The sequence below is a fragment of the Salvelinus alpinus genome, chromosome 2 (assembly GCF_045679555.1).
Source record: "Salvelinus alpinus chromosome 2, SLU_Salpinus.1, whole genome shotgun sequence".
Lineage (NCBI taxonomy): Eukaryota > Metazoa > Chordata > Actinopteri > Salmoniformes > Salmonidae > Salvelinus > Salvelinus alpinus.
The window spans coordinates 126,071,493-126,098,024 of NC_092087.1; the positions used below are offsets into that span (position 1 = coordinate 126,071,493).

The following is a 26,532-nucleotide window of genomic DNA, read 5'->3' on the forward strand; positions in this document are numbered from 1 at the left end:
TCTTCCGCCGATGTCGGTGTGTCCGGGAGCGCTAGTCGCTACATTGTTTGTATTGCTGAGGATCATGGCGCTAACAGACGCTAATGTCCTCCTACTGATCCATTGAAGGGCAAGAAAAATAAACAAACCTAAAGCAATTACTTCATCCTCCGAGGGACATTGTTATTGATGCTTTACAGTCAAGCTGCATTACTGCTGAATGACAAGGCCCATTTCATTTCTTTACATTGTACAGTCGTGGCCAAAAGTTTTGAGAATGACACAAATTTACATTTTCACAAAGTCTGCTGCCTCAGTTTGTATGATGGCAATTTGCATATACTCCAGAATGTTATGAAGCGTGATCAGATGAATTGCAAAATCCCTCTTTGCCATGCAAATGAACTGAATCCCATAAAAACATTTCAGCCCTGCCACAAAAGGACCAGCTGACATCATGTCAGTGATTCTATCGTTAACACAGGTGTGAGTGTTGACAAGGACAAGGCTGGAGATCACTCTGTCATGCTGATTGAGTTCGAATAACAGACTGGAAGCTTCAAAAGGAGGGTGGTGGTGGAATCATTGTTCTTCCTCTGTCAACCATGGTTACCGGCAAGGAAACACGTCATCATCATTGCTTTGCACAAAAAGGGCTGCCAGTAAGATTGCACCTAAATCAACCATTTATTGGATCATCAAGAACTTCAAGGAGAGCGGTTCAATTGTTGTTAAGGCTTCAGGGTGCCCAAGAAAGTCCAGCAAGCGCCAGGGCCGTCTCCTAAAGTTGATTCAGCTGCAGGATCGGGGTACCACCAGTACAGAGCTTGCTCAGGAATGGCAACAGGCAGGTGTGAGTGCATCTGCACGCACAGTGAGGCGAAGACTTTTGGAGGATGGCCTGGTGTCAAGAAGGGCAGCAAAGAAGCCACTTCTCTCCAGGAAAAACATCTGCTGAGGACTGGGGTAAAGTAATTTTCTCTGATGAATCCCCTTTCCGATTGTTTGGGGCATCCGGAAAAAAGCTTGTCCGGAGAAGACAAGGTGGGAGCTACCATCAGTCCTGTGTCATGCCAACAGTAAAGCATCCTGAGACCATTCATGTGTGGGGTTGCTTCTCAGCCAAGGGAGTGGGCTCACTCACAATTTTGCCTAAGAACACAGCCATGAATAAAGAATAGTACCAACACATCCACCGAGAGCAACTTCTCCCAACCATCCAGGAACAGTTTGGTGACGAACAATACCTTTTCCAGCATGATGGAGCACCTTGCCATAATGCAAAAGTGATAACTAAGTGGCTCGGGGAACAAAACATTGATATTTTGGGTCCATGGCCAGGAAACTCCCCAGACCTTAATCTCATTGAGAACTTGTGGTCAATCCTCAAGAGGCAGGTGGACAAACCCACAAATCTGACAAACTCCAAGCATTGATTATGCAAGAATGGGCTGCCATCAGTCAGGATGTGGCCCAGAAGTTAATTGACAGCATGCCAGGGCGGATTGCAGAGGTCTTGAAAAAGGGTCAACACTGCAAATAGACACTTTGCATCATCTTCATGTAATTGTCAATAAAAGCCTTTGACACTTGTGAAATGCTTGTAATTATACTTCAGCATTCCATAGTAACATCTGACAAAAATATCTAGACACTGAGGCAGCAAACTTTGTGGAAAGTAATAGTGTCATTCAAAACCTTTGGCCACGACTGTACATGTGATCCATTTCCCTGCATTCAGCACATTCCAAGCTTAATTGCACACACTACATACCTTCCTCCTACAGATAACCAATAACTTCTGGTGTAGACCCTCTAACCCTCAACACTCCATATTTTAATAGGATACCTGATAATTAACCCTATCCCAAGTTTAGGAGTTAATACCCAGAATCCATCACTTTTCTATGAGACTCGAAATTGAGCTAAGGTGCATCTTGTTTCCATTGATCAGCCTTGATGTTTCAACTTGATGTGTCAACTACGCTGACAGACACAGCAAACCTTCTTGCCACAGCGCGCATTGATTTGCCATCCTGGATGAGCTGCACTACCTGAGCCACTTGTGTGGGTTGTAGACTCTGTCTCATGCTACCACTAGAGTGAAAGCACCGCCAGCATTCAAAAGTCACCAAAACATCAGCCAGGAAGCATAGGAACTGAGAAGTGGTCTGTGGTCACCACCTGGGGAACCACTCCTTTATTGGGGGTGTCTTGCTAATTGCCTATAATTTCCACCTTTTGTCTATTCCATTTGCACAACAGCATGTGAAATTTATTGTCAATCCGTGTTGCTTCCTAAGTGGACAGTTTGATTTCACAGAAGTGTGATTGACTTGGAGTTACATTGTGTTGTTTAAGTGTTCCCTTTATTTTTTTGAGCAGTGTATTTTGGGTGGAACGAACAGTTGACTGAAGAGGGGATGGCCTGGGATTCGTGCGGTTGGGTCCGTTTCTGCTGTAACATGGACTCTTGACAACGTGATGAAACTTTGTTGCTCTTTGCTGAAACGAGTCTTCGGCTGCCTAGGCAACACCCCCCTCCAGGCAGCAGCAGCGCACAGAAATACATTGAATATAAAGGGCTTGGAACCTCTGACAATTTGAATGGTAAACTAGCAATGGCTGCCTGTTATTGTGATGCAATAATTTCCATGGTAATGTAGAATGTTCATACAAATTCTGTTAACTGATGTGGCTCATGCAATGGAATGCATTTTTTGTAATGTCAAATCAAATCAAATTTTATTTGTCACATACACATGGTTAGCAGATGTTAATGCGAGTGTAGCGAAATGCTTGTGCTTCTAGTTCCGACAATGCAGTAATAACCAACAAGTAATCTAACCTCAATGTCAGTTGAGTTTAATCAATTGACAGCACATGTTGATGGGTCAAAGGTCAAATAGGGGAGGGGCTGCTTATATTTGTCCTGTTTCACTGCAAGTAAAAGTCGGTAACCTGTACAAGTGACAGGTGTGAAATGTGTTTTTTGTATATCCCAACTCCCCCCGGAGAGTGGGGTCATGGCCAGGGATCAGCCATTACTGGGGAAAGGTGGATACCTAGTCAGTTGTACAACTGAATGCATTCAACTGAAATGTGTCTTCCGCGGGTGGGGGCTGCCATAATTGAAATCCACGTCTTTGGCGCCCGGGGAACATTGGGTTAACTGCCTTGTTGAGGGGCAGAATGACAGATTTCTACCTTGTCAGCTCGGGGATTCGATCCAGCAACCTTTTGGTTACTGGCCCAACGCTCTAACCATTAGGTTACCTGCCACCCCAGAGACCATAGAGCAATTAGCGTTAAGTGCCTTGCTCAAGGGCAGATTGACATTTGTTTTTACCTTGTCGGCTGGGGGATTCAAACGGGCAACCTTTGGCCTACTGGCCCGATGCTCTTACAGCTCTAGGCTATCTGTCGCCTGCTTTGATCCTATAGGTACACTCGCAATGACCGCCAGTCCACCCATTATGCCATCATTGACTTGAATGGGGAAGCCTGTTCTATTCATTCTATTTCTATCGCAGCACATGCAGTCAGAAGAAGAGAAAAGGTCCTTAAAAATTGATACTATAAAAAAAATAATTGAAATGCTATTTGAACAGTTATTACGGTGACAGGCAGTCATTTGGCAGGCTAATTAGAGTAATCCAAAAATCCATGTCCGTCAGTCCTATTTCAAGCCTAACACACAAATCACAGTTTTGCACGTGCACACACACACACACACACAAAGTTAGAGCCCATACAGATCCATCCACAATGCCAGTCATTCACACATAGAAAGAATAACTGTAGGTTAAGTTAAGCGCAGTAAGTGAAGCAGCATTCATTTCTTTCTGTCCCTAGTCCCATCCTGTCTTCCTGTGGGTCTCTCCTCGCCTCCTGCTCTGTAGTCTGTATCCTCTCTATGGCTGGGCCCCCATGGGTCTTGCCAAATGACACACACAAGACAGACACAGGATCGCTCACACGCACGCGGCCGGCATATTTTAATAATAGTGCCATGCTGGCCATTTGTCCCTGAACATCGCTGACACAGAAACATGACTGGAGCAGCAGCTGAGAGATGAGTCACTATGAAACTGTGGAGAGAGAGCAGCAGGACACAGCCGCTATTCATTACACACTTACCAAATCAGGTGGTCGGACATACAGATACTCACTCACACCTCTGCCACGGTGCTGTCATATAAATCTGTAATAACCCAATCCACTGCCACTTATCATTAGTTCTGTCAAACTATATTCGACCTCTCCATCACTTTTATGACATGGACCGAGCAGTCTGAAACACCTCCCACACAGTCACACACAGTGCAATGGTGTCACACACAGCCCTCACTCACTCTGCTTACTGAGATGATGTAAGGTCTTACTAACACAAATGGTCACTCTCACATGACGGTCTCCATTTCACGCCTGCCTGCACAGGAGAACACACCGCCACTCAATCATTATTAACAGGCAAAAAAATCAAGACATTGACCATCATATGTCTAAAGTATTTGCTCAAGGCTATTGACCAGTGCAACAGTACACAGAAGAATCTATGCTCCCGTCTCTTCAATGTCTATAGCAGGGCTGTTCAATGTCGGTCCTGGAGGGGCAAAACACTTCTGGTTTTCTTCCTCTCCTTCTAATCAGGGACTAATTCAGACCAGGGACACCAGGTGAGTGCAGTTAACTACCAGGTAGGAACAAAACCCAGAAGGACCGGAATATTAACAGCCCTGGTCTATAGGAATGTGAATGAGAGAATAAAACAGTGCCTTTGAGAGGAGGGCCTTGGATGGACAACCTGGATTCTATATAAATCTTTGCATTTGACTATTATTTGTATTGTTTGTCCTATAGCTCACCAATATACACAGAGTACAAAACATTAGGAACATCTGCTCTTTCCATGACAGACTGACCAGGTGAATCCAGGTTACAGCTATGATCCCTTATTGATGTCACTTGTTAAATCCTCTTCAATCAGTGTAGAAAAAGTGGAGGAGACCAGTTAAAGAAGGATTTTTAAGCCTTGAGACAATTGAGACATGGATTGTGTACGTGTGCCATTCAGAGGGTGAATGGGCAAGACAAAAGATTTAAGTACCTTTGAACGGGGTAGTAGCTGCCAGGTGCACCGGTTTGAATGTGTCAAGAACTGCAGCGCTGCTGGGTTTATCACGCTCAATAGTTTCCCGTGTGGCTCAAGAAAAGTACAACACCCAAACGACATCCAGTCAACTTGACACAACTGTGGGAAGCGTTGGCGTCAACATGGACGGGGGACGGGGGGGGGGGGGGTGCCACTCACTATTAGGAAGGTGTTCCTATTGTTTTGTAGTTCACATTTCGAAAGGGGATCAACGTACTGTACTATAGCACACAAAATCGACACTTGATCGGTACTAAACGTTTGCGACCTCCACCAGATCATCTCTAGATCCCAAGTGGCGCACGGTCTAAGGCACTGTATCTCAGTGCAAGAGGCGTCACTACAGACCCTGGTTCGATTCCAGGCTGTATCACAACCGGCCTTGATTGGGAGTCCCATAAGGCGGCGCACAATTGGCCCAGCGTTGTCCGGCTTTGGGTTTGGCCGGGGTAGGTGGTCATTGTAAATAAGAATTTGTTCTTAACTGACTTGCATAGTGAAACAAAGGTTAAATAAAAAAATTATTAAATTCTGGAAACTGATCTTGGTTTCAAATACCTTTCAAATGTATATTTTTTGTACATAATTGTACAGATTAATTTAAATCAGTCTTTCCTACGATATTTAGAATGGTGATCAGCAGTCAGAGAGCTGATCGATACTGCTCTGAACTGGTTCCTCTCTCTCCCATAGGGATCCCCTTGCCTTGACCGGTGCCTCAGCTCATTACCACGTTGTTTATAGATCTGATCTATGGATCTGCCACTGACCAAGGGAAGTAGACAACCATACCTCTTCCTGTGTATTAATTGGTCCCCCCTGACCCAGAGGGGATGGTAGGACATCTCCACGTTATATGCTTGTTTTCCCTCGCTTGAATAGTTTGCGATCGTCCCGCCTAAAGGGGAAGCAAATCACTGAGCATTGGGGGGAGGGAACGCCATCTCTGCATGTGAAGATGTGAATTCCGCTTTGTTCTGAAAACATTTGCATTCCAAATTTGAACAGTTAAGACTGTCAAGATCACACTAGCTCAGTCACCCAACACCTCGTCCCTTTCACGCTCTGTTCCCTCTCCCCAGCCAGAGATCTCGACACAGCCCGGGTGATAAAAGAGAATCTAAAACCCAAATCAGGAGCAGTGTTTAAGAACTGATAAATAATGTAGAGGGCGTTCTACTGGACAGCAGAGGCTCAGATCTACAGCCAGTGCAGTGCTAGCAGAAAAAGCAGCTCAGAGAGAAAAGTTACGGGGGATACAGATGGGGAGTTGGAGGGTGAGAGAGCAGAAGAGACTATACAGGCATGCAGAGAAGTCATAGCAGCTCTGCTCAGCCAGTCTTCTCTGCCACAGGGCTGTTAAAAAGGTAATGGCATTCTGACAAAGCTGCTGCTTTTAAAAACAGGAGCTTTCATCTCCACCAGTGGATAGGAGAGGGGAGAAAATCCACTATGACATGCGGCACAAAATCAACCATTCTAACCAACTGTTTCGTGAGAAAGAGAGAGGGAGAAAAGGGGGAAGAAGAATGCATGCTACGAAAGAGGGTGAAAGAGTGAGGAAGTGCCATGAGGATAAAGAAAGGAACACAGACAGGAAGAGTAGGAATAAGGCAGACGGGGACAGAAAGAGACAGAATAGAGCAGAGGCATCTCAACACAGAGGAGACAGTCATGAAACTGAATGCGGTGCTCGTTCTCAGTTGAATCCACATCCACAGTATAACAGAACTGGTAACGCCTGTAAGTCAAGAGAAGACTTGTGAGCAACCCACAAGTGAGCAATTGTAATCTGTGCACTGACTAATCAGTCATGTTTTACCCTTCAAAGCCAAGAGTTCTTTAGCAATGCCTGTCAGTTGTTATGCAAGCTGTCACATATTGACGGCAATACAACATGTAGGCTACATCATTATCGATCTCATAGGAGTCGTGCACAAATCGAGCTAGCTACAGCAGCAGCAACCACCTACTACGCACATTGCTGTGGGAGTGTGGGTAGTTGCATTGCTCCCTTCTCTGCCATTAGCGGTGGTTGGTTTGTGTACAGCAGTGAAGAAGAAACCCGGGGAGGTATAAAATATTAACGAGGGCCCATTAGGAAGCGGAGAGTGGGTTAGCTAGGTGAGGATGAGCTCTAGAGGAGAGGAGACGAGTAGAGCAATGCACCCATTGAACCCATTCAGAGGCAGAGGCCCAACACCGGGTTAGTGTGGAGGCGAGATGTTGAGGAGGACTTGAGATGTTTCAACCTTGAAGATGATTAGACGAGATGCGATGAAAGTCTCAATCCCAGCTCACCACAGATCGTCGTTGTTGTGTGTCACGTGTGAGCATGTGTATATTTGTCTGTACGTATGCGTCACAAGAGGTTGGTGGTACCTTAATTGGGGAGAACTGGCTCGTGGCAATGGCTGGAGCGGAAAGGTATTAAACACATCAAAACACACGGTTTGATGCCATTCCATTCGCGCCGTTCAAGCCACTATTATGAGCCATCCTCCCCTGAGCAGCCTCCACTGGTATGCGTGTGTATCTCTGTGCAAAGTATAGAAGAGGAAAGGAATAGGTAGGACATGTACAGGTATAGAAACTGACAATGGTTTTGGCCCAACCTACCCAGCGTCTATTTTGGGAATGTGTATCAGTCAGTCACGTGGGCTGGCGGGGTGATGGATCATGATGAGATTAGCCCGTATGCAGCGCCGCCGTGTCAGGAGTCTGGTGTCACTTTCACTCAGACTCTTTATCAATAATGAGCCACTGGCAGCATGCTACGCTAGCGCTAGGTCACGCTATGCTAGGCTACGCTGCTCGAGGATATGCCATGATAGCCAAGGGGACCAAATAGGCCTAAAGTACACCAGTACAGCAATTGTAGTATTGTAGTTTAACATATGTTGGGCTAAATTAGCAATGTAACGCTAAGCTATGCTGAATATACCCAAGAAAGGGTTTAACACACAGCCATAAATGTATAGCTATATAGATAGATACACTGGTGGAACATACGTGGCTAAATCTGTTACAGTGCACTAGCTACATCCCACGGGAACAAGAGACAAAAATAGGCCATGTGAATAATTTATAGTACAGGGGGACATATGTGGGCTAATGTGCCATAGCTGGGCATGCTATGGACTCCTAGCCAGGAAATAGAGTATAGTCCCTAACACTCTGTGTGTGTGTGTGTGTGTGTGTGTGTGTGTGTGTGTGTGTGTGTGTGTGTGTGTGGGTGTGTGTGTGTGGGTGTGTGTGTGTGTGTGTGTGTGTGTGTGTGTGAGAGTTGGAAGTTTACATACACCTTAGCCAAATACATTTAAACTCTGTTAAAGTGGTGACCTAAGACAGGGCATTTTTACTAGGATTTAATGTCAGGAATTTTTCACAATTACTGACATTTAATCCTAGTAAAAAATCCCTGTTTTAGGTCAGTTAGGATCACCACTTTATTTTAAGAATGTGAAATGTCAGAATAATAGTAGAGAGAATGATTTATTTCAGCTTTTATTTATTTCATCACATTCCCAGTGGGTCAGAAGTTTACATACACTCAATTAGTATTTGGTAATATTGCCTTCAAATTGTTTAACTTGGGTCAAGCGTTTTAGGTAGCCTTCTACAAGCTTCCCACAATAATTTGGGTGAATTTTGGCCCATTCCTCCTGACAGAGCTGGTGTAACAGTCAGGTTTGTAGGATCCTTGCTCCCACACACTTTTTCAGTTCTGCCCACTAATGTTCTATGGGATTGACGTCAGGGCTTTGTGATGGGCACTCCAATACCTTGACTTTGTTGTCCTTAAGCAATTTTGCCACAACTTTGGAAGTATGCTTGGGGTCATTGTCCATTTGGAAGACCCATTTGCGACCAAGCTTTAACTTCCTGACTGATTTCTTGAGATGTTGCTTCAATATTTCCACATAACATCCTGACTAATGATACAGCAATTGCTGTCTATTTTGTGAAGTGCACCAGTCCTTCCTGCAGCAAAGCACCCCCACAACATGATTGCTGCCAGCCCCGTGCTTCACAGTTGGAATGGTGTTCTTCAGCTTGCAAGCCTCCCCCTTTTTCCTCCAAACATAACGATGGTCATTATGGCCAAACAGTTCTATTTTTGTTTCATCAGACCAGATGACATTTCTCCAAAAAGTACGATCTTTGTCCCCATGTGCAGTTGCAAACTGTAGTCTGGCTTTTTTATGGCGGTTTTGGAGCAGTGGCTTCTTACTTGCTGAGCGGCCTTTCAGGTTATGTCGATATAGGACTCGTTTTACTGTGGATATAGATACTTTGTACCCGTTTCCTCCAGCATCTTCACAAGGTCCTTTGCTGTTGTTCTGGGATTGATTTGCACTTTTCGCACCAAAGTACGTTCATCTCTAGGAGACAGAACGTGTCTCCTTCCTGAGCGGTATGACTGCAGCGTGGTCCCAAAGTGTTTATACTTGAGTACCATCGTTTATACAGATGAAAGTTATACTTCAGGCGTTTGGAAATTGCTCCCAAGGACTTGTGGAGGTCTACAATTTTTTTTCTGAGGTCTTGGCTGATTTCTTTTGATTTTCCCATGATGTCAAGCAAAGAGGCACTGAGTTTGAAGGTATGACTTGAAATACATCCACTCCAATTGACTCAAATTATGTCAATTAGCCTATCAGAAGCTTCTAAAGCCATGACATCATTTTCTGGAATTTTCCAAGCTGTTTAAAGGCAGTCAACTTAGTGTATGTAAACTTCTGACCCACTGGAATTGTGATAATGAATTACAAGTTAAATAATCTGTCTGTAAACAATTGTTGGAAAAATTACTTGTGTCATGCACAAAGTAGATTAACCATGGAGAAAGTCCCTCCAAACATGGGCAGAATTGTCAAGAGTTGAACAGGGCTTGGATTTAACTGATTAAGTACCAACGAGGTGGCCATTCTAATTTTCAGAACCTTGCCAGGTAGAGAGTTTTATTTATTTTTTGTATTTTTATGATACCTCATTTTCTCCCCAATTTTCGTGGTATCCAATCGCTAGTAATTACTATCTTATCTCATCGCTACAACTCCCGTACGGGCTCGGGAGAGACGAAGGTCGAAAGCCATGCGTCCTCCGAAGCACAACCCAACCAAGCCGCACTGCTTCTTAACACAGTGCGCCTCCAACCCGGAAGCCAGCCGCACCAATGTGTCGGAGGAAACACCGTGTACCTGGCCCCCTTGGTTAGCGCGCACTGCGCCCGGCCCGCCACAGGAGTCGCTGGAGCGCGATGAGACAAGGATATCCCTACCGGCCAAACCCTCCCTAACCCGGACGACGCTATGCCAATTGTGCGTCGCCCCACGGACCTCCCGGTCGCGGCCGGCTGCGACAGAGCCTGGGCGCGAACCCAGAGACTCTGGTGGCGCAGCTAGCACTGCGATGCAGTGCCCTAGACCACTGCGCCACCCGGGAGGCCCCTTCTCCCCAATTTCATGGTATCCAATTACAGTCCCATCGCTGCAACTCCCGTACGGACTCGGGAGAGGCGAACATTGAGAGCCGTGCGTCCTCCGAAACACAACCCAGCCAAGTCACACTGCTTTTGACACAAAAGGCTGTGCTGTTAGCCCACCAGGCGAACCAATGTGTCGGAGGAAACACCGTACAACACCTGGCGACCGTGTCAGCGAGCACTGCACCCGGCCCACCACAGGAGTCACTAGTGCGTGATGGGCCAGCTGCGATAGAGACTGGACTTGAACCAGGATCTCTAGTGGCACAGCAAGCACTGTGATGCAGTGCCTCAGACCACTACGCCACTCGGGAGGCCAGGAAGACAGAGTTGATTTCATGCAACAGGGTGGTACTCATATTGTGGTTCAGGTCATCATTAAAAGTTGAAAGTTAAGAAAATTAGTTACAACGACTCCATGTAAATGATACATCTAAATACACAAGATACAGTATTCTAAAATATAAGAAGGTAATTTTAGGTCCAGTTTCATTTTCATGAGTGGTTTTCACATGAACCCAGAGTCAGTCAGAGTGTGACAGGTAAGAGTGTAAGTTCAGCTCAGTGCTAGTATTATTAGTTACAGCATCATAGAGAGGTCTGTGGTCCAGAAGTGGTCTCTGGTCTGTGGCCTAGCAGTAGGCCTATGTCCTGAGGCTGAAAGAGACTGAATGCTTTCACACTCCTACACTCCTCCTCTCTCCTACCAGCTGGTACTGACCTCTGGCTCACTCAGCCCACACTCAGCTGGTGTGTTTCACTCTCTCCCTCTCTTCACGCTTGCCTTCTCCTTTCTACTTACTGTCCTTCCCACGCTCAAATCTCCTTTCCATTCAATACTTCCTTCTCTCTCCTTCCTTCCTTACGTCCTTCCACCTCACCCACCTCCTCTCCATCCGCCTCTCCTCCCCCCCTTACCTACCTACCTTCCGCCTCTCCTCCCCCCTTACCTACCTACCTTCCGCCTCTCCTCCCCCCTTACCTACCTACCTTCCGCCTCTCCTCCCCCCTTACCTACCTACCTTCCGCCTCTCCTCCCCCCTTACCTACCTACCTTCCGCCTCTCCTCCCCCCTTACCTACCTACCTTCCGCCTCTCCTCCCCCCTTACCTACCTACCTTCCGCCTCTCCTCCCCCCTTACCTACCTACCTTCCGCCTCTCCTCCCCCCTTACCTACCTACCTTCCGCCTCTCCTCCCCCCTTACCTACCTACCTTCCGCCTCTCCTCCCCCCTTACCTACCTACCTTCCGCCTCTCCTCCCCCCTTACCTACCTACCTTCCGCCTCTCCTCCACCCTTACCTACCTACCTTCCGCCTCTCCTCCACCCTTACCTACCTACCTTCCGCCTCTCCTCCCCCCTTACCTACCTACCTTCCGCCTCTCCTCCCCCCTTACCTACCTACCTTCCGCCTCTCCTCCCCCCTTACCTACCTACCTTCCGCCTCTCCTCCCCCCTTACCTACCTACCTTCCGCCTCTCCTCCCCCCTTACCTACCTACCTTCCGCCTCTCCTCCCCCCTTACCTACCTTCCTTCCGCCTCTCCTCCCCCCTTACCTACCTTCCTTCCGCCTCTCCTCCCCCCTTACCTTCCTTCCGCCTCTCCTCCCCCCTTACCTTCCTTCCGCCTCTCCTCCCCCCTTACCTTCCTTCCGCCTCTCCTCCCCCCTTACCTTCCTTCCGCCTCTCCTCCCCCCTTACCTTCCTTCCACCTCTCCTCCCCCCTTACCTTCCTTCCACCTCTCCTCCCCCCTTACCTTCCTTCCACCTCTCCTCCCCCCTTACCTTCCTTCCACCTCTCCTCCCCCTTACCTTCCTTCCACAGACAGATACAGACTGGTATGTGTGGGTGGTGGGTCACTGAGGTAGAGTAAGAGGGAGAACATGGGAACCATGTGAACTCACCCTGGGTTGCCAGTTCTCATACTGCTTCTGCAGGTTGGCCCCAATGGTCTCCAGGGCTTTCTGTGGACTCATGGACAGAGGGTCTGGAGGAGAGGAAACAGACACTCATTATCAAAAGGACAACATTAGACTTGGGTACAACCAGCACAGCAACAAAGTAGTGAAATGCACAAAAATGACCACATTACTCATAATACTTGCACTGATATTTATCTAGAAGCATTGCTGTTATTTCATAGTTTTGATGTCTTCACTATTATTCTACAATGTAGAAAATAGTAAAAATAAAAACCCTTGAATGAGTATGTCTGTCCAAACTTTTGATCGTTACTGTACATCAATCTACACACAATACCCAATAACACACACTGTATACAGATGTTACTTCAGATCTGCAATACTTTTACCTTCCCATCTTGTAAAAGCAATGCTTTTAAATGAGTAGGTGTCCAAACTTTTGACTGGTACTGTAAATGCTACAATTGTGAGCTGCAGTATTCCACACATTATTTGGATTAAGAGTCCTCCAGCCCAGTTGATATGCCACAACACAGAGATCAGATAAATCCCAATATTGCCATCACAATGAAGCAGAGATTCAGTTGAGACAGTTAACCCAATAGAGAACCAGTATCACAATCCCTCGCCATTTGTTTAGTAGGGCTGTTTCTCTTATCAAATTAAACTACATAACACGGAGAAATCTCCCCAGCGCTTCGGATTGAAATATTGACAAGAAGAAATCAAATTGTATAAAGCATAGCGCATATTATAGATTCTGAGATATCAAATTCTGCCCACAATGCAGAGAATTACATGATTGATTTGGAAATTACCGGATGTATTGACAATATGCATATTCGAAGAGTATAAAATAATCAGAAAAGAGAGCTCCATTTTAAAACCACTTAGTGTATTTGTTGCCACACTAGGATCATGCACTCCTCCTGAAGCATATTTAGAGCTTTTGTTATTCCAAAACATGAAATATCTTCATACCGTTGAAAAATGAGAAAAATATTGTGAGATGATATGACCATATTGCCCAGCCCTACATCCACGTTTTGTAAGTAATCTCATAACACTATATTAGACAACTGAGAAGAAACCAGACAGACAAAATGACAGTAATAATTAAACGATACACCCCCACAGATGGTTTGACAAAAAGAAACCACATGAAACTCAAGACTGTTTGATGGTAGAGTTTATGAAAGGAAGCACTTAACACATTCAAAAAAGCAAAGACTTCTGACAGTCTGCTCCTGTTTCATTGTAGACTTTGACTGAGCACAATGCAAACTGTCAATCATCAGATCATGGTTTATTTAAAGAACTGTCTAGAATAACCTTAAATGCACAATCATTAGCTATCATTCTTCTTCTCTGACCCACCCTCCTCACCCCACCCCCTCCCTCTTTCCTTCATTTTATAGGTCCCTATCTGAAGAGAAATGAATGCATCATACCACTTTAGGGTCATCTTACATTTACTAACTGCAGTTGCGTTATACTGCACAATATACATTTCCTTAACTTGCTGGCTACTGAAAATATATAATCTATCAATAAATATACTTTGTCCCCAAAACATTGTCAGTGTCCCTCTCTTCAAACTTCAAGCCAATGTTTTAGTTGTTGCATTTTTCATACATTTCTGAATTTCCTTCACTAATTTGTTATAATTCACACAAAGTAAAACATTCGTTTTTACTTTGTATGGTTCTGTTTTGTGAAAAGGTCACTTTTCCTTTATCAGAATAATAATTATTTTCTATAAACAGGTTTCCATCAAACCTTTTTATGCGAGTAAAGTACACGTCGGATAAAACAAATTCACGACAGGCTTGATGGAAACAGCAAATGTCGGTAAACTCTCCAAATGTCGCCAAAAAAAAAAGGTGGGATCTTTGTGTGTAAAATTAATTATGCGAGAAATGGTGGTGGAAATGCTTTTATGTGCAAATATTGATATAATAACCATCATTTCGAAGTAAACTTGGAGTCACACAATGACGTGTGGTCCTCCCACTAGGCTACAGATGAAAGAGGTATTGATGAACTTCACAGGGTGGTGAAAGTGCAAGGTGATGAGCTTGACGCTCCTTTTCAATAAATATTGAGGGTATTATGGTGACATGTTTATCGATTCTGCACTTAAACAAATAAAAATAATCTTGTTCTTTTGTCCATAATAATCTTGTAATGTAGGTTGACACTAGGCTATACCGGCACTGTATCTGCGAGCTGTTGGTTAGAGCGCATGTGCCAATACCAGAGTGGGGAAATTCACTACATAACTCAAAAATTTGTGACAAAACCAGCAGTAGAGTTGAAAATGCATTGGAAACCCATTTAACTTGTATTTTTTATTCAGTACATTGGAATTTAACCACAAAATATATTTTAATGTGCACTACGTCATCACGCGCAGCCTTTTACCAACAAATAAATTTGATGGAAACCCATCTCTGGTTTGAAAATGAGAATATTCTAAAATATGCAATAAACTACATGCGCATGAAAATCTGTCGCCAATTGGATGGAAACCTAGTTTAAGACCATATATTTTCAAATGGATTCAATGAATGTACTTTTGCCACAAGGGGCATTGTGCCAACTGGCTTGTGGCTTTTTTTGTTGAGTAAAACTTTTTGTGTAAGGCTTTACATAGCGCATTGACCCCTTCCCAGCGTCGTCGTGATATGTCGAGTTTCCTTGTAGGCCTATTTGGCGGGAAACTGAAGCCAGCTGTATGGCCCATTGCCTGTGTGAGTCTCTCTGGGGAACAACTTTCACTTGGGACAAGGGGTCATGTCCCCCCCACATTCTGAAATTGCATTTTTGTCATTGCAATGTGATACAAAAAGCGGCAAAGGTGTGCTTTAGGACATAAGGTCGCCTCCGAGCGGTCGGGTAGGCTATTTGAAGTGTTCCGCTAGCTGGATTTAGGACCACGCAGATGCCACAGGGCAGGCTGACAGGCTGTGTGAAGGCAAAGCCTCTGGAAGGCTGGCTGGACCAGCACAGGAGAGTTGAGGATAGTTCAGTGTGTATGTGTTGCGCTCTTCCACAAAGTTGTAAAAGCAAGCAGAGCAAAAACTGTCTACTCTTTAGTTGACTGATGTAGTTGGCAAGGTAACTGCTGTTTAACTTAATGGGGAAAAAACTAAACTGAGCTAGTATTGTAACATTAGGTAATGTTTCATCCCCTCTTGACTGAGGTAAATTAATAAGCTATGCTAGCTAGTAGCTACCACAGTCAGGTCAGCTCTAGCCTCTAGTCAGATAGTAATAATAGCCACCTCATATTGCTAACAGCTGTTTGTATGGAAATTTTAAGTCTTTGTTTTGCCCCTTTCAGAATTAAATTAACGTTGCTAGCTTTCGCCAGTTGGTGTACATTAGAGAGAACTGGGAAAAAGTTAGCTAACATTAGCTAATATTTTTGCCTCAATCACACTAGACCTGAATCAAACGATGAAACCATCAACAAAACGATTTAAGATTCCTATTCTGATGCTTTTTCAGTGACTTGTGAGTTTTATTAGACAGTATGGCAATGTAACTTTATTGATCAGTTTCCCTAGCTAATTCCCTACTTTTCACACTGACACAGTTATAAAACAGCGCTAACGTTACAGACGTCACTGTCATTGTGCACAGTAGAGGTCTGCCCGGGACCTATTTCTTGATTTTCTGTCCGACTCCCACCCGCTACCAGAAGAACTGGTCCCAAACCCAACCTAGTCCCGCAATGTTATTTTAGCCGTATGTGACGCAGATCACTTGCCAGCCATGGTCCCCGCAATTTTATGCCCTATAGTCAATATCAAATGCACAACAATTACGTAGGAAATAGGTTACATTTCCAGAGATTCTTACATGGCACTTATAGTGTGTTACTGGGCTGTATCAGCCAATATGATAGATGTAGTTGAAGTGAGCACAGTTGGATAGACTTGCACTTTCTCTTCAGCTATTTTTATAGCCTACCTTTTAGTAGTGGGAAGATTTACAGACAGAAATATGGATGATCAATATTCTAAGCAATGTAGTAAACTATAGCCTAATCATAGGCTTATTTAGGAAGTACATTTCTTCGGAAAGAACTGCCCCGTGCTTCTCATCCCATGCATTGGCTATAGCCTACTATTAAATTGAGACAACACGGGCACCTGATCTCACAGGTATGGCTACTGAACTGGAAGCAGCAAGAATGAAGACCGCGACACCTGCTACGTTTTGCGTAGGCCTATAGGATATAGCCTACCGTTTAGGACGATTTGCAGGCAGAGACAAAAACAGGTCATCAACACTTACTGAAAACGAAAAGGCGCAACGCTTGCTCAGCATAGTATGATGATTAAATGTGTTAATTGCACTTCGACTCACGTTGGTTGAGAGCCCTCCACTTCTTTCCATTGTCAATATGTATTTAGATACTGTAGTAAACTACAGTGTCTAATGATATTTCATTTCATATTCAATTTAACCGCCAAGTGATTCTCCGCGCATGTATGCAGCCTACTATATATCAATGAGACCACACAAACGAGGCGCAGTTGAACTCTCACGCCCAACTAGGAGAGGTAGGCGACTGAAGTTGAAGCGTGTGTGAGTAACGCGAAAAATATATGTGCTGTTAATACAATAGGTAGGCTAACGCAAACAAAGCAGAAAGGGGAACGTCGACATGTCTTAGCAGGATCAGATGGTGACAGGGGTCGCAAAATGGTCAGACAGCCAATTTTGCAGTATATTAACAATATCAGTGAATGATACAAAGTTCCATCTTGAATTGAAGGGTTGACCTACAGTAGTTACAGGACAGCAGTTTAAGCTTAAAGCAACAGTCCGGGAATAATGGTAATTTCAATTATTGAACCATTATATTATCTAAGAATAGAATCAACGTATAAATGTAGACCAATGTCATTCTTTGTCATCCCTCATTTTTAGGAGGATCAGATGGTGACAGGGATCTCAGCATGCAGCCAGGGAAGACCAGTCTGACGCAGGCGAGGTGAATTTCTACAGATACAACCCTTTATTCTCTCTATGCAGCAAACACTGGACAAGCAAGATGCTATTCTAAGGCAGTCTGACAACCCTCCAAAGTAGATTTCCAAGCTGTATCAAGGGTTGATGGAGGCATTTTCCGATGACACAACACATGGCCTGGTGAAAGCTATTGATGATATGAACATGACTGGGCATTCATTATCTCAGACATAAATGACTGCAGTTTAAGACCATCCATAGAACGTACTATATGCCAGTGACACAGAATTACATGCACTCAGAAATGTAATTCCACTGCGGGAGATGTAAAACACAAAAGGGGACATATTTTCATATGTATTCAGACCCCTTGAATTGTTCAACATTGTTACGTTACAGTCTTATTCTAATGGATTAAATAGTTTTTTCCCCCTAACCAATCTATACACAATACCCCTTAATGACAAAGCAAAAACAGGTTTGTAGACATTTTTGTAAATGTATATATACAAAAAAATGAAATATGACATTTACATAGGTATTCAGACCATTTACTCAGTCCTTTGTTGAAGCACCTTTGGCAGCGAGTACAGCCTTGAATCTTCTTGGGTATGATGCTACAAGTTTGGCACACCTGTATTTGGAGTTTCTCCCATTCTTCTCTGCAGATCCTCTCAAGCTCTGTCAGGTTAGATGGGGAACGTTGCTGCACAGCTATTTTCAGGTCTCTCCAGAGATGTTCGAGCTCTGGCTGGGCCACTCAGTGTCCCAAAGCCACTCCTGCGTTGTCTTGGCAGTGTGCTTAGGGGCATTGTCCTGTTGGAAGGTGTACCTTCAACCCCAGTCTGAGGTACTGAGTACTCTGGAGGTTTTCGTCAAGAATCGCTCCGTTCATCTTTCCCTCGATCCTGACTAGTCTCCCGGTCCCTTCCACTGAAAAACATCCCAACAGCATGATACTGCCACCACCATGCTTCACCGTAGGGATGGTGCCAGGTTTCCTCCAGACGTGATGCTTGGCATTCAGGCCAGAGAATATTGTTTCTCATGGTCAGAGTCTTTAGGTGTCTTTTGTCAAACTCCAAGCGAGCTGTCATGTGCCTTTTACTGAAGAGTGGCTTCCATCTGGCCACCCTACCATGAAGGCCTGATTGGTGGAGTGCTGCAGAGATGGTTGTCCTTCTGGAAGGTTCTCCCATCTCCACAGAGGAACTTTGGAGCTCTGTCAGAGTGACCCCCGGGTTCTTGGTCACCTCCCTGACAAAGGCCCTTCTCCCCCATTTGCTCAGTTGGCCAGGGGGCCAGCTCTAGGAAGACTCATGGTGATTCTAAACTTCTTAGATTTAAGATGGAAGCCATTGTGTTCTTGCGGACCTTCAATGTTCCAGAAATGTTTTGGTACCCTTCCCCAGATCTGTGCCGCGACACAATCCTGTCTCGGAGCTCTACGGACAACTCCTTCGACCTCATGGCTTGGTTTTTGCTTTGGCACGCACTGTCAACTGTGGGACTATATATAGACAGGTGTGTGCCTTTCCAAATCATGCCCAATCAATTTACCACAGATGGACTCCAATCAAGTTGTAGAAACATCAAGGCTGATCAATGGAAACAGGATGCACCTGAGCTCAATTTGAAGTCTAATAGCAAAAGGGTCTGAAAACGTATGTAAATAAGTTTTTTTTTTAAATTATATATATATAAATTAGCAAACATTTCTAAAAACCTGTTTTCGCATCGTCATTATGGGGTATTGTGTGTAGATTGATGAGGAAAACATCAACATCTTATTTAATACCTTTTAGAATAAGGCTGTAATGTAACAAAATGTGGAAAAAGTCAAGGGGTCTGAATACTTTCTGAATGCACTGTATGGTCTTGTGAAGGCTGGCCGAATTCTGGCAAAGAGTACGGTATGTTCTTTTATCTCAGCATGTCGACAGATTCTCCCTTCTCCCCGTTTTGTTTGCTTGGAAATGTTGATACTTGAGAAACTGCGTAACCAAGCATTTATAGGGGCTAAGAAATGCATTGTCATTAATTGGAAGGTTGGTTATCCTCCCACAATGTCAAGTTATGCATAACTAGATTTGATTTATTACCAGATTAAGGGTACACTGAACAACTTTTACAAGGTCTGGATGCCTTATATGGAATACTGTACGACTAAAGGTGTCTATTGAAAACATACCAACGTCAGGGGATGTACCCATTTAGGCAATCCCTGGATGCCGTTCTGTGAGTTGTCACTCTGGCCTTGGCCGAACACACCCGAAACCAATCCTGAATGTTTCACTAAGATCCTAAAATTGAGTGGGGTGTGTTTTTTGTTGTTGTTTTTTTTCCAAACCATTCCCTTGGGAATAAAAAATTAATAAAAAGGTATAATTGAACGGGGAGGAAATTGTTGGGAGAGAGTTGAGAAATTTGATATGGTGGATTTCTTAATAAAAACAATGAAAAGTCTTTGTATTTTTTTCACGAGTTGCTCATTTGTTAGGCTATTGGTTAAAGGTGCAACACAATATTTATTACCGAATCACCTTTGATTTAGTTCAGTGTTATTAATCACTTAAACATATTTAATAATGATCTCTTACCTAGCCTGATGACTGAGGGCATTTCTGCTGACTTTTTGTTCTAAATAGACGGCACATTGGATTGTGTAAAAAAGCGCCCCCCCCACTTCTAAAATCAAAGTAGAGCCTCGAGTCTTTTATTAAAGTGAAACAATGTGTCTGTTTGCTGCTTTTCATTAAATCATGCATAGCTGTTCTTTATATGGCCTAAAACCAATGTGTTCAAATGGGCAGAATATTATACTATAGCATACTGAATTTTCATGTGTCATGAAAATAGAAACTGGTAAAAGACCGACATTTGGACGTTTCAATTAAAAATGACTGTCACATGACTATATTAATGTAAACATTGTGATTTTAGATACAAAGTAACAGCCTATGATTAGGCTCAGAGGAAGGCCCAAACAATTGCCAAGGACTCCAACCACCCTAGTCATTTAAAAAATATATATATTAGTCATAGAGGGTTCTCTGCTAACACACTATATCTATATACACACTAAAGATCTACCCGAGGTTCAACTTTAAGGCAAGGGCATCATTTAAAACTATTTTGATACTCACCTCATATCTTTATAATATGAATGAGATAGTAGTCCATTTTGTTTTTAAATCAGTAGTGGTCCATCTCTACCACTGTTCCCATTTTCAATTCAAAAAAATATGCTTGAGAGATTCACAAGACTATAACATTTGAATGTTGTAAAGTGCTGCCCTACCCTGGCTGCCGAGGAAAAATCATAATAATAATAATAAGCACAAACTAAAGAATGCTATTTAAGTATTTTATTAACTTAAAATTCTCACCAAGACAGGCAGACAGTCCAAACAGACAAACAGTACAGTAGGCTATACATTGCACATGAAGAATATAGGCTACTTTAAGAGAATGAATGCAAATGTATGCTGTTAATGAACAATAACTAGGGCCAATCTATCAACTACCAGATCTGAATAAATGGGTTGGATGGATGGCTTTGATTGTCCAGCAATCGAATTGCAAATCGTTCATATGCTAATAATATAAATATTCTGCTAAAAGGATCTTGCACTGCTACCCTCAGCATTCATTATTCTTGGAGGTCAGAACAAGCAACAGGGACGTCACCAGAGATTCATAACCAGGGGCTCAGCCCTGAAAACCAGGGACTGACGGGGTACCGGCAAATCATTGTATTTGTGGGTCTGAGAAAAATGTCTTAAACGCAAGAGTGGATGAATACACAGATAGTAAGCCTGCAATATGAGGAGAAAATTCTAGTCCACCAACTTTCCAGGGGCACTCACTTATCCAAGGTTCTGGTGATGTCCCTGACAAGCAATGGAAACCAAATGTATCCTTTTCGTGCTTCCCAAAAATATCCTGGCGCATTAAGGCTACATCTACAGACGGAAATGACACACCGCAAATAAGTCCTTCTGGAAGTGCATCGAATATAATGTTTTCGAATGCTGAGGTCGCATAATGCTCACTGACGGGGTTATCTCCAAGTTATACTGGATACGCGGTTCTTTCAGCGCCCGGAACATCAACTAGGAGCTCAGGACATACTATCAAGGCAACATGGTTGGGGAGAAGGTTGGACACATTAGAAGAAAGCCAATGTTTCCCATAGGTATGTCTTAATAATGGCTTTATTATTATGAATTATTTGTGTGTGTTTTGAGTATGGAACAGGTTATGCAAGTGTGTGTGTGTTTGTGTGTTCTTACCGATCCAGCACTCCAGTCTGGCGCAGGGTGACGTCTTGACCACGTCAGGAGGGTCCACGCCCACGTTGAGACACAGCACCAGGGCCACACTCACTGTCTTCATCTGGAGAGAGAGACAGAGAAGTCAATACACACTTTGTTTATATGAGATATAATCCCAATACATGCTCTCATATACAGTGTGAAGAGAGACCCTGTTTATTTACATTATTTGGGTGAAGGACATTAATATTTCACAGCTCATAGAGAGGCTCGGACTCGAGTCCTCACACACACTATGCGGCTCTGAGGCAGGCATCTGACAAGGTCAGCCTCTAGAATTTCCTTCAAATTAATATCAGATGTGTATATTTTCCTTTCAATACGTATCTTGGGGGGGGGGGGGCAATGTAGCCTACGTTTTTTGTTCTCCCACTTTGGTACTGAAATCAGAATCACTCGCTAATTAACCTTCATCCGGTAGCTTACTATTATTCCGGTAAAACATTTTCAACAGCGCATAGATAAAAAATAACCTAGCAAATGACATAGGTTGTCACTCAACTAACAACATAATATCACACAAGCCATTTAAAGCAATTCACTGCTGAAGATGCCGTGCAGATGTGCAAGATCAGGAACAGGCCGCCTACCTGGCGAAGCTGGGCACGGTGCTCAGTTTGACTAGGCTACTGATATTTTGCCTGGGGTTGTTCGGCATGCAAAATGACTCACAGTTACAAGCTGAGTTCCACACTGAAGGAGAGGACACATCAGTGGTGGGTTTGGCCTTCTATTTGTACACACACAAGCTCCCGCAGGCGCCTGACACGTCAAATGTCAACCCCGTTTGTCCTTCAAATATCAAGAAATAGTGCTCCTGCGTTTATTTGTATTTTTCATTACTTGAGGTGTCCTGGGGTGAGATCGTTTTTTTGGACAGCCATACACACTACTTTGACCTTGCCCTCTGGCATGGATGGATCCATTGGCAGGTGTGTCTAGTTGGCATAGCCTGACGTGACTTTGCAATTCTGAACCACAGTGCTGCTGACCTGATCTGGAGAGTGAAGCGCCATGTTGTCCATCAACAGGACTGAGGCTGGATCCAACACTATGCCAAGCACTAGACTATAGAGAACACACCAAAAGGGTTCTGCTTGGAGAGGGAAGAACTTAACAAACTTCTCTTTGAAGTCTGTAGACTGTCACGACTCTAATACAAGTCACTATTCAGTGCTTTCTGTAATAAAAATAGATATTTTAAAACGTATAAAAATGTTTTTAAAACAGTCACGACTCCGTATATAAACCTTGCCTGGATATCGCTAAATGATACAGCAGAAAGAAAGATCACATTTACTGGTGATTGATTTGTCTCCCAAGGACTTTCCAAGAAAGGTCTATTGAAGTGTATTTAATTGAATGTGTGCCTGGATAACTGAAGTTAATGGAACTCTGTAGCTGACAGACAGAAAGGCCGAAGCTCATTGCAGACAGAAGGGTATTGAATTAAATATGTGCCTGATCTATGGTGGTTAGCAGAGTTCTGTAGCTACTGCTCCTAACAGGCAGTTTACTGTAGTGTAGACTGGTCTGATAGAGAAGAAGCCCAGGGGGACAGGAAACAGGGTCAGGTAAACATGTGCACCTGAACACAGATTCATCCGTTGGGGCACACATGGATATACAGACAGAGAACGAGAGAGGCTAGAACAGACAGGGCAGTCTGAAACGCTGCACTGATTTTTACTTGAGGAGCTACTACCCCTGTGTTACTAGCTTTGTGCATCTTTTCTCAACACCTGAGTAATAGTCAATGAGCAAGCTCACGTCAGTGACCACGTTTACATGCGCATAGTATTCTGAATAATAGCCCAATCCCGATTAAGGTATTATTTCAGGATAAGCTGTTTATATGCAGCTTTGACATACCACTCACGAGTATCCCTGTATCCATGAATAAAAAATAATATTCCTATTCAGTTTTTTTTGGGACAGGGGATGCAGGATAATTATTATTGTTTTAAAGTTAAGCTTCATTTAGATATTTTTTCTGCCTATAATTTCTGACATTAGGTAGGTTATTTGTTAGTCAACTTGTCTATAATTACATATATGCAGCTTCTCTTTGTCATTACTTGACACTCTAGAATATTAAATAAAGCCTTGCTCACCAGAATGATGTCAGAAAATTATAGAAGGAATGCATAAATCTAGTTGACATATGTTAAGTTCTTTCATTTCTGCTTCTCTCACGGAGCGAAGACGTTTAGGGACCAGGGAGATTTTCCATGCAGAATTCCCCAATGACAACACCCAGTAAGATTTATTTATTAAATAGGTCTAAAAAAAAAAAAAAAATCAAAGGCAGGTTTGATGGTTCTGAATGAAAGGTGAAAAGACGTATTTCCTGGACGTTTTGGTCATTCAGCAGACGCTCTTATCCAGATCGACTGACAGTCAGTGCATTCAACTAAGGTAGATAAACAACATATCAGTCGTAGAAAGAAAAAAACTAATCTGTAACCGTTACTGAGAATGTTGTTGAAGTGGTCTGTTGGTTTGACTCCTTTGAACATCCCTGCCAATTTAAAAGCTTTTGAAAAATGAACATAAGTGCATGGGACAGATGGGAGCAACAATACATATTATATTGCAATCAGTTGGTGCCTCTTTCCTTTCCTATATTAAATAGATTTAAAATGTATTAGTGTGACAGAATGCTTAATACATTGAAAACATATGTGCAGTTGAAATGTGGGTATAGAATGAATAACAAAAAAAATACATTTTCAACAGATGTAAATGCAAATTTTCAACTTTCATTCAGAACCAAAAATGTACCTGATTTCAACATCAGGAAAATACGTCCTTTCATCCTCCTGAAAGTTCTATGACCAAATTTCTCAATGAAGCATTAGATCAAAATAATCATCTTTCACTGAAGATACTCGACCAAGATTTGTTTTCTCAGTCGGGGACACACACACACAAAGCAGAGACGGGAGTAGAGGTCACGATACAGGAGACAACAAAAGACGCAGGTAGGTCTCAGATGAAACTCATAAAAGCGCAGGAGGAGCTTGCAGAGTGTGCAAAGCTGAGAGGGGGAAAGAACCTCATGGCATTTCCCACAACGTTGTGGTTCCAACTCTAATCAAACCCATAGGAGTGTGGATGTGAATCCACGTCTCTGTCCCATAGGATCCCTCACTAATAGAGGCCATACTTTCACTACACTAACCTCCGGTAGGCATGACTGCTTTCTTATACATTGACCCCAGTGGGGATAAGTCAGTTGGGATGTGCCCTTTAAAGATACTATAGCTTAAATGACAACATGTCTGGAGGAGTTTTCAGCCCTGCGTCAAAGAATCTACAAAAGCAAAATCCCATTGAGCTCTAATCAAAACTAGTGTACTATATAGGGAATAGGGTGCCATTTCGGACACATCCAGTCTACAGAGTGCAGGTTTTAAAGCCATCCCTGGAAAACAGTAAATGTGCTGAATTTCTGGGGGATATGGCAAATATATTCTTTCCTATTTTTACACACAATAGTTTTGGCCACAATTGAGAAGGAGTGCACTGACTGAAATTAACTTGAAAACAACCGTCAGCATTTGTGACTGCAATTATTCTTCCAGTGTCTTAACGTTGTTTGGTCAAATTGAAGATGGCATAGCTACCCACAAAAGCACCAACACTGTTTACAGTCAAGCACCAAAAGCGCGCCCTGGCTTTCAAACTGTCTACCCACACCCACCAACCCACACACAAATCACCTGTAGATCAGTTTTAGAGGTGAGGTACATTCATGCCAGACGTTCTGTCCTGACTTGGTGTTGTTCCGCACCATACTAATTCACCAGCAGCATTACTGCAGCCTGGCACGGGAAACTAAAGTGATTACCATCACAATAAAACAACCCTAATGAAATGATTTGATTCCCAACGACATCATATGTGAGCGACTAATAAAACAGATAAATTAGCATGAAAAAAAAAATGATAATTGAGACAAATGGGGAGGTAGAATTTTGTTTTTGGATTCATAATAGGCTAATGTGGCATTTAGGTTTGACAGCAGCCAGATGTTGGCTCCTATTGATTGAATCCCATTCATTTCTCACTTCGGTGGAGAAGTCTATTATTGTCTCCCTATTTATAGCATACATTCCAACAGGAGGAGACATACGGGCAGCAACCCTATGGGCCCTGGTCAAAAGTAGTGCACTATACATGACATTTATATTTTTTATTTCACCTTTATTTAACCGGGTAGGCTAGTTGAGAACAAGTTCTCATTTACAACTGCGACCTGGCCAAGATAAAGCAAAGCAGTGCGACACAAACAACAACACAGAGTTACACATGGAATAAACAAACAGTCAATAATACAATAGAGAAAAGTCTAGAGTGTGCAAATGAGGTAGGATATGGGAGGTAAGGCAATAAATAGGCCATATTGGCAAAATTATTACAGTATGGCAAATTAAAACACTGGAGTGATAGATGTACAGAAGATGAGTGTGCAAGTAGAGATACTGGGGTGCAAAGGAGCAAAATAAATAACAGTATGGGGATTAGGTAGTTGGATGGGCTATTTACAGATGGGCTATCTACAGGTGCAGTGATCTGTGAGCTGCTCTGACAGCTGGTGCTTAAAGTTAGAGAGGGAGATATAAGTCTCCAACTTCAGCGATTTTGGAAATTCGTTCCA

General features: G+C 43.3%; 1 protein-coding gene across 7 annotated transcripts in view; it reads right to left on the reverse strand.

Annotated features, from left to right (window-relative positions):
* The window catches only part of LOC139568663 (regulatory-associated protein of mTOR), a 177,152-nt gene that overhangs the window by 133,372 nt on the left and 17,248 nt on the right, over nt 1-26,532 (reverse strand). For all 7 annotated transcript variants that reach the window (XM_071390654.1, XM_071390650.1, XM_071390649.1 and 4 more), the window contains exons 3-4: nt 21,828-21,930; nt 12,529-12,611 (exon numbers count right to left, since the gene is read on the reverse strand). In XM_071390654.1, coding sequence (XP_071246755.1) covers nt 12,529-12,611; nt 21,828-21,930 — 186 coding nt within the window. The remainder of the gene's footprint in view (nt 1-12,528; nt 12,612-21,827; nt 21,931-26,532) is intronic.